Source organism: Mya arenaria, chromosome 10 (assembly GCF_026914265.1).
Source record: "Mya arenaria isolate MELC-2E11 chromosome 10, ASM2691426v1".
Taxonomy (NCBI): domain Eukaryota; kingdom Metazoa; phylum Mollusca; class Bivalvia; order Myida; family Myidae; genus Mya; species Mya arenaria.
In genome coordinates, this window is record NC_069131.1 from 2,312,340 (window position 1) to 2,324,188 (window position 11,849).

Consider the following 11,849-nt stretch of genomic DNA (forward strand, 5'->3'; position numbering starts at 1 on the left):
AAATTGTGATATGTTCACTCACATACATTCTTTTGATTAGGAAATAACTAATACAAAGATCTATTTATCGATTTAAACGTAAAACAATGTAAAAAAATAAGGTCGGTCGGTCAAATGGAAATTAAAATATGTTTGCGCCTTTTTAAAATTCTTGCATAAAGCAAATGATTTTCTATTGTATTTGCTGTCGCTTTGAATAAAAGCGTTTACGTTTTTAAATTGTTATACATGCAATATATAATGTTGTGCATACTAATCCGGTAAACTGTATATTTACGATACATCGACGACACTATAATAAACCACGCAACTTTAAAGTTGACAATAAATCGGTCATTAAACTATCCTAGGATACCTAGCCAGAGTACAGGGATTATATCTAACAGGATAGCTAACTAGAACACAGGGATTATATATAGACGAGATAGCGCGGTCCTAGTTTAAACTCAGAGTATAAAATACCAATTTAAACCCGAACTTGTTAATATTGAAAAAGTACTTCGTAATTTGAAGGTGTTTTATCGTATGTACAAGAAATATTGTAAGGACCTTAGGCAATCTACAGCAATGGCTGCGCCGGCGGAAGTAGAATACAATTTCCTGGGAAATACAGGTGTTAAGGTGTCCAACCTCGGCCTTGGGACCATGACATTCGGTTCATGTACGGATGGTTTATTTCCTGCCGTAAGTTGTTCTATTTGTTTTTGACAAGCCTTTTAAAACTACCGAATGTCCAATCAGATCCGTGTACATTGTTTTGATAAATTTATCTTATTGAAATCATTTTAAACATTTTCTATGTTTAATTTAGAACAATTAACGATAATTGACTGTCAAGTTTTGCATAAAACATACATATTGTCATGTAACCATACACGTATTAGCGACAAATATCATCAAATCAACGTTAATATTGATACAAAGTGTCAAGCTGAGTTTGATTTATTAATAAAATGTTCCTTGTCAAATGATACTAAAGAAATTTGCTCACGGGCACAGTATTTAAACACAATAAGAGTAATTGAAAGTGAAATATGTGAAGACGTTCACTGGTAACGCAATCAGAACAACAGAAAAGAGATGTGGAAGTCATATCTCTGCTTGTTTTTGCGAGCATTGTGAAAACATTATTTGCACACTTACTGAAAGGAAGTAAACACTTCATGTCATCGTGAAGATAAATAATTCCTATATAATAAGCAATAATAAGTAGATACCGGTATTTTGTTTGCATATTTGTGTTCGAAATTCAGAGTCGAAAGCATGTATTTCATACATATGCACCATTGCATATAACTATCTCATTTGTAAAATACATCGTGATTACTGTACATGTATTTACTAGTTTACTTTTAAAGTGTTTAAGTGATTATTACGCATATCATATTTGAATGGCTTTTGTAAATATTTATGATTCTAAGTAAAGTTAAACAAAAACAATTGCATGTCTTTAATTGTGTAGTTAAAAGTATTTTATAATCTTTGTGGTGCAGATAATTAAAAACCCCTTGAATAGTTGTCATATGATCGTAGGGCTTACTATCGTACATTTCCACGTATAGCCCTGTTTTTGGCGTTTCAATAAAAAATATCGAAAGGCCATTTATCGCATACATTCTGCTCGTATTTTTGTACGGTACGGGTGTACCTGATCACTATTGGGAAGTGTCATGTTTACTACTGAGGTATTTTATTGAAGCTAGACCCAGAGGTTTAATTTTGTGATAGTGCACATTCCGTTCCACCTGTTTTATAAAAGAGGAGTAGGGTTACTGATCTGCCCGCTCACGCTATTTACACTGATTTTATCAAGTGACCTTAACCAGCGGATTTGTGAGTTCACCTAGTTCTTTAATTGCATTACTATTTGTGTATATAGCAGATACTGAGATTACTTGTTAAAAAGAGTGTTTCATTTTATAAAATACAGTTCATATGAAATATATATAGTAAGTGTGTATTAATTTCAGTCATGGTTGTACAATAGAAAGACTATATTCTACGTCAATATTACTTTTGAATTAAATACTTGAAATTCATAACCAAACTTGTTTATAAAAAGTAAGTATTTCACAAAGTAACAAACGAATTATATTAACACTGCACAGGACCTAATGAGTAACGTTGATCTTCTTCCAATCCGTCTAGGCGAACCGTTAAAAGAAACATAGTTCTTAAATAGATACAGGCTGCCGTATGTTTATAAAAATTCAAGGAAACGGAAAAGACTTGGAAAGACTTGGAAATATTCCATCCATCAAATATTTTTTCTGTTTGAAATACTTCTTGAATATTACATTCCACAAGCGTAATCATGAGAGAAAACACTGATTAAAACCTATGTTTTTTATCTTGATAACTGTATGCAAAAGTTCAGTGGTACAGTGATATTTAAAAAATAAATAATTGTATATGATTAAAATCGAATATGTATGCAAAAAGGTATGCTATGAAAAATATTTAGTATTGCAAGTTTAGTAAATAAACATACTTGTTTTGTGTCTTTAACCAAACACTTATGTCAATGAAATGCAAACAGAATGCAAGCTTTAAACGGCACAAACTGTTGCGTTACCCTACGAGTGTAAAATTGACATACTAACAATGGAATGTAATCAGTTAGCCGTATCAACGTTTCCTGCCATATTCCAGTTCTACACTAACCCCAAACAGCTTGATGAGGGGACATCACACAAGGTTATGGACAGGTACTTTGAACTGGGAGGAAACTTTATCGACACCGCCAATATCTACGCCAATGGCCAATCAGAGTCCTTTATTGGCAGCTGGATGAAAAAGTGAGCAATATTCTATTGATATCTTTATGTGATATGAATGATGTTTTCATGAAACGTATTTTGTACAAAAACTACAGCTCTGCTAGTATTACTACACACCTAATAATGCTAACAGTTTAACTGTTATCATTAATGTTTCCACAAGGTGCAGCTGCTAGTAGGTCAGTGAAGATCTACCTTCCCCATTAAACAATCAATTGATGGAAACATCATCACTTATGTTCATTATCATATATGATACTATAAAACACTTGTTACATCCGATAATAATTTCCAGGAAACAGAACCGTGAAGACGTTGTCCTAGCGACCAAGTGTAGATGGCCTATGTATATGAACAAACTGCAGAACGGACAGGGCCTGAGCAGACGACACATCGTACAGAGTCTGGAGGACAGTCTGGCCAGGCTCCAGACGGACTATGTCGATCTTTACCAGGTATAGCAGTATATTACACGTCATGTTCTATTGGTCATTTCACCAACATGCGACCGGATTATTTTTTCGCAATTAAGAATTACTGTATGCATAAGACAACTTACTATGGTTTCTGCCTAACTGATAGTATCTCTACCAGATACATAATTAGATTGTCAAAGTTAGCTAAATGTATTGCGCATATACATCACCAAATTATCACAGGTATGCACATTAAGCACAATAAGTTAGCATTACCACATCACAAATTAAAATTAAAATCTCAAAATAAAACAATCATCATCATATTCAAGTTACAAATATATCATTCTATTTCTAAAACAGCATTGAGTACTACATTGCCTTACCTGTAATACTTAATAATCAGCTTTGGTATTTTTCACTGCAAATTTTTCCTTATTCCTAAGACAACAAAATAGTTTATAAAAAATGTATTGTATTGTTTCTGCATTTGTATAAGTAATGCACCAGTCAAGTGTAAGTCCCCGGGATGCGGGGATATTTGGCGGGGATTTTACCAGCAGTTTGTCCCTGCAGGTCGGGGATTTTACCTGGGATTGGCTGGACCAATAGTCAAAGTCCTCGCTATTCCCCGGTCCTGGGGTGCATGGCTACTATTGACGGGTGCATACGTATCTCTTTCTTTAATACGAGAAATCAATTCTCAAAGAACCCATGGTTCAGACTTCTGTTAGATATGAACGTCTTTTAGAAGAACAATTGTGTCTAAGACATGTGTAAACATAATTTTAAGATCTTCCCATGTCTGGTTGACATTGTCAATAGTGAAAACATTGGACCAGTCATGCTTTTAACACTGGGCGATGATTTTCAACAGAATAGTTTACCAATGTCCGCATTCTTAAACATTTGACTTGAGCAATTGTTTTAGTCTAGAAAAATGGCAAAACGATAAGTTAATCCACAAGGTAGAGTACTATAAGTTGCTCTATTTAAGAAAAGAGGCTTAATGATTCGTTAATCCACAAGGAAGGGTACCTGACTGATTTACTATACTATGATAATTACAAATAATACAATACAACACATCACATGACTCAGATGTAATAATTGTGAATGATCAAACATACGCAAACAAAATGTTCATCCGCTTTAACAGGAAATATCTTCTCTGCTTATATCAAATGTTATTTTTTAGGCTACTAAATCAATTTCTTCATGGTATACATTCAAAGAGGAAAGATATTTATAAGAAATGTAAAATAGTGAATTCAATGGAGTTAATGTTTACATAAAATACCAATTTTTTTTTTGTTTTTTTTTGCTATCGCTTCAAAGCCACAGTGCATGCTGATTGGCTAGTCATCTTATGTTGACACAAAACATATCCAGCTCTTTAATAACCTATCCGGAATCAAATCTAAACGATTAGATTAAAGATTCAAACAATTTTATACTTTGATTTTTCAATAATACAAGAAAACTAAAGGGGATGAAAAGTAAATTTTAATCACATATAAACCCTGTATGGATCCTTACCGGAAGAACCCAAATGAACAAACCCAACAAACAAACCTTACACAAGTTCACTGAAAGAAGACTTTAAAAGTAGTTAAGAAGAGTTTATATGCGCAAAAACCTCCCACGTATCCAAACTTTAATCAGTTAATACAAAATTAAAAAAAATAATGTACCTTATCGGATCTAGCACCAACCCATTAACAATACTGATTAAAGTCAATTTATTAAAAATACTGATATGGTCATGCATGAACAACTTCATACAGACATCAGCTGAAAAAGAACGTTTGAAGCCGGAGCAAGATTGTTTGAGGACATTAATTCCACGTTTGCACTGCGGAACGCCGTTGGCCTCTTAATGTGATCAATTGGTACTTTTTATACATGACACAGACTTGTTTGTTTTACACCACAATGTAACCAGTCAATGTACTATATTCACCCATTTGTAATAAGATTGCATTCTTCTGTAGCCCTATGCCAATTTAATATGACACCTCTGTATACAGGGACATGGGTGGGACAGTGGAACCCCTCTGGAGGAAACCTTGACAACGTTTGAGGACCTGGTGCGCGCGGGGAAGATCCGTTACTATGGTTTCAGCAATGTGTGTGGCTGGCAACTTCAGAAGATCGTAGACACGGCTAAGCACTTGAACTTGAGACCTTGTGTCACTCTGCAGGTTAGTGTTTAACAAGGATGTGGTGCATATTAGGTTTATATGGCCTTTACTTACCTATTTTAAGAAACATTGTGTGTGACATATTGAAACGTATAAGCAGACTTAATATGTGAAGGACTTTGTCTGTTTAACATATAAGGAGTGATTCATAATTTGTATGAGTGTGCGTTTTTTTACCAATGGTAATTCTAGTTTTCAAACGTCTTCTTGAAGCTGAACATTTGCTTTCGTACAAACTCTTTACAAACGAAAACAAATGCTCGAACATACATCCAATAATGTATCATCCATTTATCATTTTTCAAACCGTCTGATTTTGTAAAGCAATCAACTTGGAATATTAACACAACCATTAACTCATTAATAGACTACAACATCCACACTTAAAGAATCTTAAACACGTCAAATGTCAACAACGAAGCATGGTCTTCACCGCAATGGTCTTCACTGCAAGGCTGGAAAACGTCTCGTCAGATTCAGACACAAACACGGAATAATGTTCATCCAATTATACTTTTTTTTACAATTAAAACCTTTGAAATAGTTTACATATAGTTAATTGTTACCATCGTACTTTTGGTGCCTGTTTTGTTTTATTTGATATTTACTGTTTTAATTTGGAACATAAATGCATTAATCAAAGTTTAATGTTTATAAAAGTGTTATATCGGCGAACGGGGCGTCTCCAGGTAAAACATGTGTATGCAAAAAGGGTGTTATTAAAATCAGTAAAGCTGCAAAATGTGCATAAATGAAACAGAACATTGGTTGATTTCTGTGTAAGAACGAGAAATATCCTCGCTCTCTCTATATATACATAGAACATGTTACTAACTTAAGAGGTTCTTTTGCAATCACGAGAGTCAGTGCTTTATTTTAAAATTATGTGGCTAATTCAAGGCATTGTGAGGACTAAGTAATGACAAAAGTTTGTGATGGCTGTAATTCCCAATAGCCTGTTTAATTGTTAATACATGTAGATCTATTTCTGTACAAATATTACGTTTCTGTCTGTGCATAAAGGGTCAGTCAAGAAGCAAATTTATTTATCTAATTAGTTCTGTGAAATCCCTATATATTAATGCTTAATTTCTGTTGTCTTTTTATGTAGAATTATTTTTAACAATAATAAAAAAAACATGCAATGTGCAAACGTGAGTGTCCATTTTACAGCAAGAGTACAGCTTGTTGTGCCGGGACTCAGAGTGGGACGCGTACGAGGTTTGCCGCAACGAGGGGGTCGGCGTGCTGCCCTGGAGCCCACTGAAGAGGTGAGCTAAGGAACTACTTCTTTTCAAGAATTGTTTTATTAATGCTTCATAATAGTCGACAAAGACTAAACGAATATGAATTTATTAATGTGTTAATCATGTAATTATAAAAGAAACCATAATTGTACACGTATATTTTATTCAGGTTATACTGATGACGAAATTGACCTGTTAAAACTGTAACTACAGTGGAAACTACAGAAACAAAACTCAGTATTAAAACATTCAAATTGAACTCCCTGTTTAGAGCCATGACGCTAATGCCTACCATTCACACAACGAGAGGTTCGAGCGACATTATATAACACAAGACACACCTCACTTGTATGATACAACTCTATTATTGGACTTTTCAATCTTGGTGTAAGATCCTGATTCCGTGTCTAGAAAAACTGAATGATGTCCCAATTGTTCTGTTTATATCATGTCGGTGTTGTACGCGTACAGCAATTGTGGCGTGCTGTACGCGTATAGTGAATGCCAATAAATTCTTGTTTGTTATCGGTTTTGTGCTTTGTCATTAAAACATACCTTGTGCCATGGAGCTCCATGTATTGTATCCATCTTGCTGTGCCATTGTGTATTCTTCTAGTCGCATCTTATAGTATATAAAGTTGGAGTTTCTGAATACTGTTACATTTATGGACATTCAAAATACGGCATAACTGGCTGACTATTAAAAAAGACAAGTATTTGTCATTCCCGACGGAGTTTTGTTTATTCTGTTAATTATAACAGAAATATGTATATTTCTTTACAGTGGTATGTTAACGGGAAAATTCAAACGTGGAGAGACGCCCGACTCAAAGTCAAGCCGGGCCGGCTATATGTCAAAAAACGCCACGCAAGGACAGATACAATGGAGCCCTTGGGACCAGGTAAAGGAACGTGAAGACTACTGGAAACTTATCGCTATCATGGAGAGGATTGCGAAGGCAAAAGGTAGGAGCTTATGCTCTGATAAATAACGATAATAATTGTTTGCATTAAAAACAAATATGGGCTTTCAACTTGAAACGATCAAGAGCAGGAAAGATATATTCGCATATTGTTACATGGGCGTTAACGTACTTAACCATCTTAATACATACTCTCGTATATACAATTCTTTAACTGGTTGGTCAACATGCAGGTCGCTCTGTGGCCCAGGTGGCTCTCCGCTGGTTGACTCAAAGGGATGTGGTGTCCGCCGTTATCATTGGCTGCACTTCCGTTAAACAACTTGAAGATAACATGGGTGCTTCCGGCGGCTGGGAACTTTCCCCGGAGGAGGTAATAATGATTATAATTCCGCAATTTTAGGAAATTGCAGACGAATAATCGTAAGAGCTCTCCTTTGAATATCTTATAGTTTAATAATTGAGAATTAAGATCATATGAAGTGCATGACAGTCTGAGGGATAAACAACCACTTAAAAATTTATTATTATCAATAAGTTCGAATTTCGAAGTTACGTCACTTCTCTATGAATACCAATAAAATGAGGACTTCTCTGGATAAATTTATAAGAGAAAAGACGTATGTTGAAGAAAACAATAATAAATGAAATAAAAAATGCAATCCCCTCTATTCAAACGTTCATCTTTTTATCCAAGGGTAAATATTAAGTTGGCTGATATTACCTGCTATTCGAGTCAGGGTGGAATAATTATATACTTATTGACTTATCATGCTTTCGTAATACAAAGAAAAATACAGGAACAATTCAATAATTTATTTAAGGAATGAATTGCGGGGTTGATGTCATTATCGGGGTATGAACGCGTTTGGGCTGGTTAAAGTGCGTGGAGTCCGAATTGAAACACTTATGGCAATAATACATTTAACATATAATAAATTAACACTTTCTAAAATGTTGATTTGTATTTTACGGGAACTGATACAATACAAACAATAACAAGATCAGTAGTTTCCATGCATATTGTTATGTGATGAAATGCGATCCGAATATATCCGAAGATATTGCGTTCATCGATTGATAAACACAATTGCCGAAAAGCAGTTCATTTAAGGAATGGAAGTTGAGGTGTAAATATTTGTTGTTTTTTAACAGATGAAGGAGATGAGCGATGCGTGTCCACCAAAGACTCCGTCGTTCATTAACGCGTTAGGCGCAGGGCGAGAAAACAAGCACGCCAGCATGAAGAAACTGTAGAACACAGGCACTTCAGCATGAAGACACTATCGAACACAAGCAGGCCTGCATGTACAAACTATCGAATACATGCACGCCAGCATAAAACTACTATCGACCACAAGCACGCCAGTATTAAGAGACTGTAGAACAAGTACGACAGCATAACAAACTATGAAAAGACTAGCCCATTGAAACCCATAATTATAATGCAATGTATCATACAATGTAAATATTTTAGCCAAAAACATTTAAGGAGAGAGGTATGAATATTAGCTCTAAGCTAAGATACCTCTTCACTCCTTAATTATTATATTAAAATGTAATTTATGTATTTGCTTATTGTACTCATATACAATAAATATTGTTTAAACAAAATAAACATTTAAATAATTCCTCCTTAGAGGTGTTGTAGAGGTGTTGTTAAACGTGTCTTGTACGACAGGTACCAGCAGCAGTCGATGCAAGCTAACAAGAAATATATTTGAAGAAGACACTCGACCGGGTTAAAACAGCGGTTTACTTGTGCTTGAAAATGTTTTAATATTTGACCACAGCTGAGATTGTTCCTGGTTTAATTTTTGACCGGTAATGGATATTAAGCCGTTGATTACCCAGGGAGTAGAAGAGCAATACAATGCAATAATTGTCAAAAATGAAACATATCTAAAAACTTGCACACTTTTTCGGAAACCATACTCGTTGCACAATGAGACGTTTTGACTGAACTTTGTCGAATGACCTTGACCTATGATTTTCGGTCAGCCAGAACAAGTCCAAAATTGAATTAAATTCATCTCGTTAAGCTTAGCTTAAAATATAATTTGTCTTACTTTTCTTGAAAAATGTTCGAAAACAGTAAATATCTTCAACTTTGAAACAACCACAAAGCTAAATATATCGTATTCGATACTTATTCGATTCTCCTGTATTCGACTTACTTAACAATGGCCAATAGTATATTAATATTTCTTGTTTCACCTCAATTTGCCCTAAAATGGTCAAATATTACTTTTTATTTCGTTATAGGAGATAAACGTAATTAAATACGCCCAAAATGCACCATTACGGACTAGAAATTGTTAAAATTTTCTTGGGTATGTTCCCAAATCCCCCTTGCCAACACTTTAAACCAACACTTCTGAGGGAGAGGCGCAAGTCAAAAGATTACGCTCCTAAGTTACGCCCTCTCTAACGTCGAATCCTGGATCCAACCAATTTTAAAGTAGCAAATGAGACTTCTAGTCTTATTTTGCAATGACAAATTTTTTTTTTTACTTTATTCAGCCCACCTCTGTTTATTTTACAAGAATGAAGGGTGATTTCAGTCGGTATACAGCCAAAAGACGGGTATAAAGTGACAGAAAAATATTCCTTTCAGTAAAGCGCGCCAAATTGTATGCGAACACTACGTCTTCTGCAAGTCTGTTCGAGCTCTGTACGTTCTTATGTTTGATTTAAAATTAAAAGATGACAAAAAGTTCAGAACAGTGAAAACATTATTTCAAACTGTTATTTCACTGTTGGAAATGTGATTTTCATTTTACTGGCTATCCTTAATAAATCACAGGAAAGCATATAAATAAAGTCACCAATAAAACAACTAAGCATTTATGCGATTCGGTTGACTTAACAAATTTTGTGATGCAAAAAAAAAAGAAACGTTTCGAAACTTCATTTTCATAGACAAAAAAACAAGACAGACATTTACGTAGTTGGTTTATTTTACTTGTTAATACAAAACCAGTTTGCCATGATGAAGCTGGCAAATTGGGTCTTAAATGATGCAGTACGCAGAGTTTGTTGTAATCTTTGATTGAGTTCTTTGATAAATAGATCAATGAACGACCTGTCACAACAGGCGTATAAAAAGGTTCAGCTTAGAAATAGAACAGCAGAACTGATCATTAAAGAACGTTACAGTTCCATGTTATGTTTATTAGAAAAGTATCCTCATTGGAATATGGTATTTTATTAGCCACATACATAAGTATACTACAACATTTGACAAAGAATGTACATGTGACGTCCAAACATATACTGTAAGAATTTAACAAACAAAAAATAACAATATATCCTCAGCCATATGTATAAAACTTGTATAGTTTGATATTTATATATAATGGTTCGTTTGCACATCCAAATAATAATATAATTACTGGATAAATGTGAACCAATTAAAACATTCGGCTAACTTTGAACTATATAATTAACCAGTTGTAAACAAATGGTTGTCGATGTTTAGAATAACTGTGTACTTCTGTCGCTTAACATTAATTACCATCACGTTACAAGTGAAATTTCTGAACTACATGTGATTTTACTAAATACATTTTATACTTTGAATATCGCAACAATTCTAACTAGTCAAGTCAAACAACGTTTATTCTCTCATACCATGATGTATGGCAAATGAGGTATATACAATATACATAAAAGGCATGGCACAACATTCATATTTAAATTTAGAATGTGATAAACCTTAGTCTGGTGTGATTTTTCTTTTTTTGTATTCCATGTCTTTGGTGTTTGCCCTGTGCCATTAAATAGGGTTTATGTTTAAGCCTTAGGCCACTGAGCTTGTTCTCGTGTGTGTGTGTGTGGGGGGGGGGTTCAAACAAATATTGTGATCAGCATGCCAGACTATTGGGTACTCCGGCTTCACCCACAGCACAAAACTGTCTTTAAGCCTAGAACTATACTCAAATTAAATAAGTTTAACGTCTAACTTATAAGTTTATTTTTGTAGTTAGTTATCAAAGTCTAACGTGTGAACGGGATGCGACACATTACAGAGCACCCTGCGGCAATCGACGACATCCTCAAAGACCATCCGAACAACAAGTCACGGGTGAAGTTTACGTCACCAGACATCCATAACAAGATGTTTAACATATACGCACAGCAAGCGTTAACATTATCTAGTGTAGGGCCTCTATATTTCGCGGGATTTTAACGGTCACTTTGTATTGCAACGATAGCTCCTTTACATATATCCTGGTAAATGTAAGTATCATATATAAACTTGAAAATCCGGATAAGA

At 34.5% G+C, this 11,849-nt stretch overlaps 1 protein-coding gene across 1 annotated transcript; it reads left to right on the plus strand.

Annotated features, from left to right (window-relative positions):
* Positions 1-311: 311 nt before the first annotated feature.
* Positions 312-9,089, plus strand: LOC128205234 (1-deoxyxylulose-5-phosphate synthase YajO-like). Its single transcript, XM_052906740.1, has 8 exons — positions 312-684; positions 2,653-2,798; positions 3,076-3,235; positions 5,227-5,400; positions 6,574-6,671; positions 7,432-7,613; positions 7,804-7,943; positions 8,726-9,089. Exons 1-8 carry the CDS (start codon positions 526-528, stop codon positions 8,825-8,827), a joined length of 1,161 nt encoding a protein of 386 aa, XP_052762700.1. The 5' UTR covers positions 312-525; the 3' UTR covers positions 8,828-9,089.
* Positions 9,090-11,849: the final 2,760 nt, after the last annotated feature.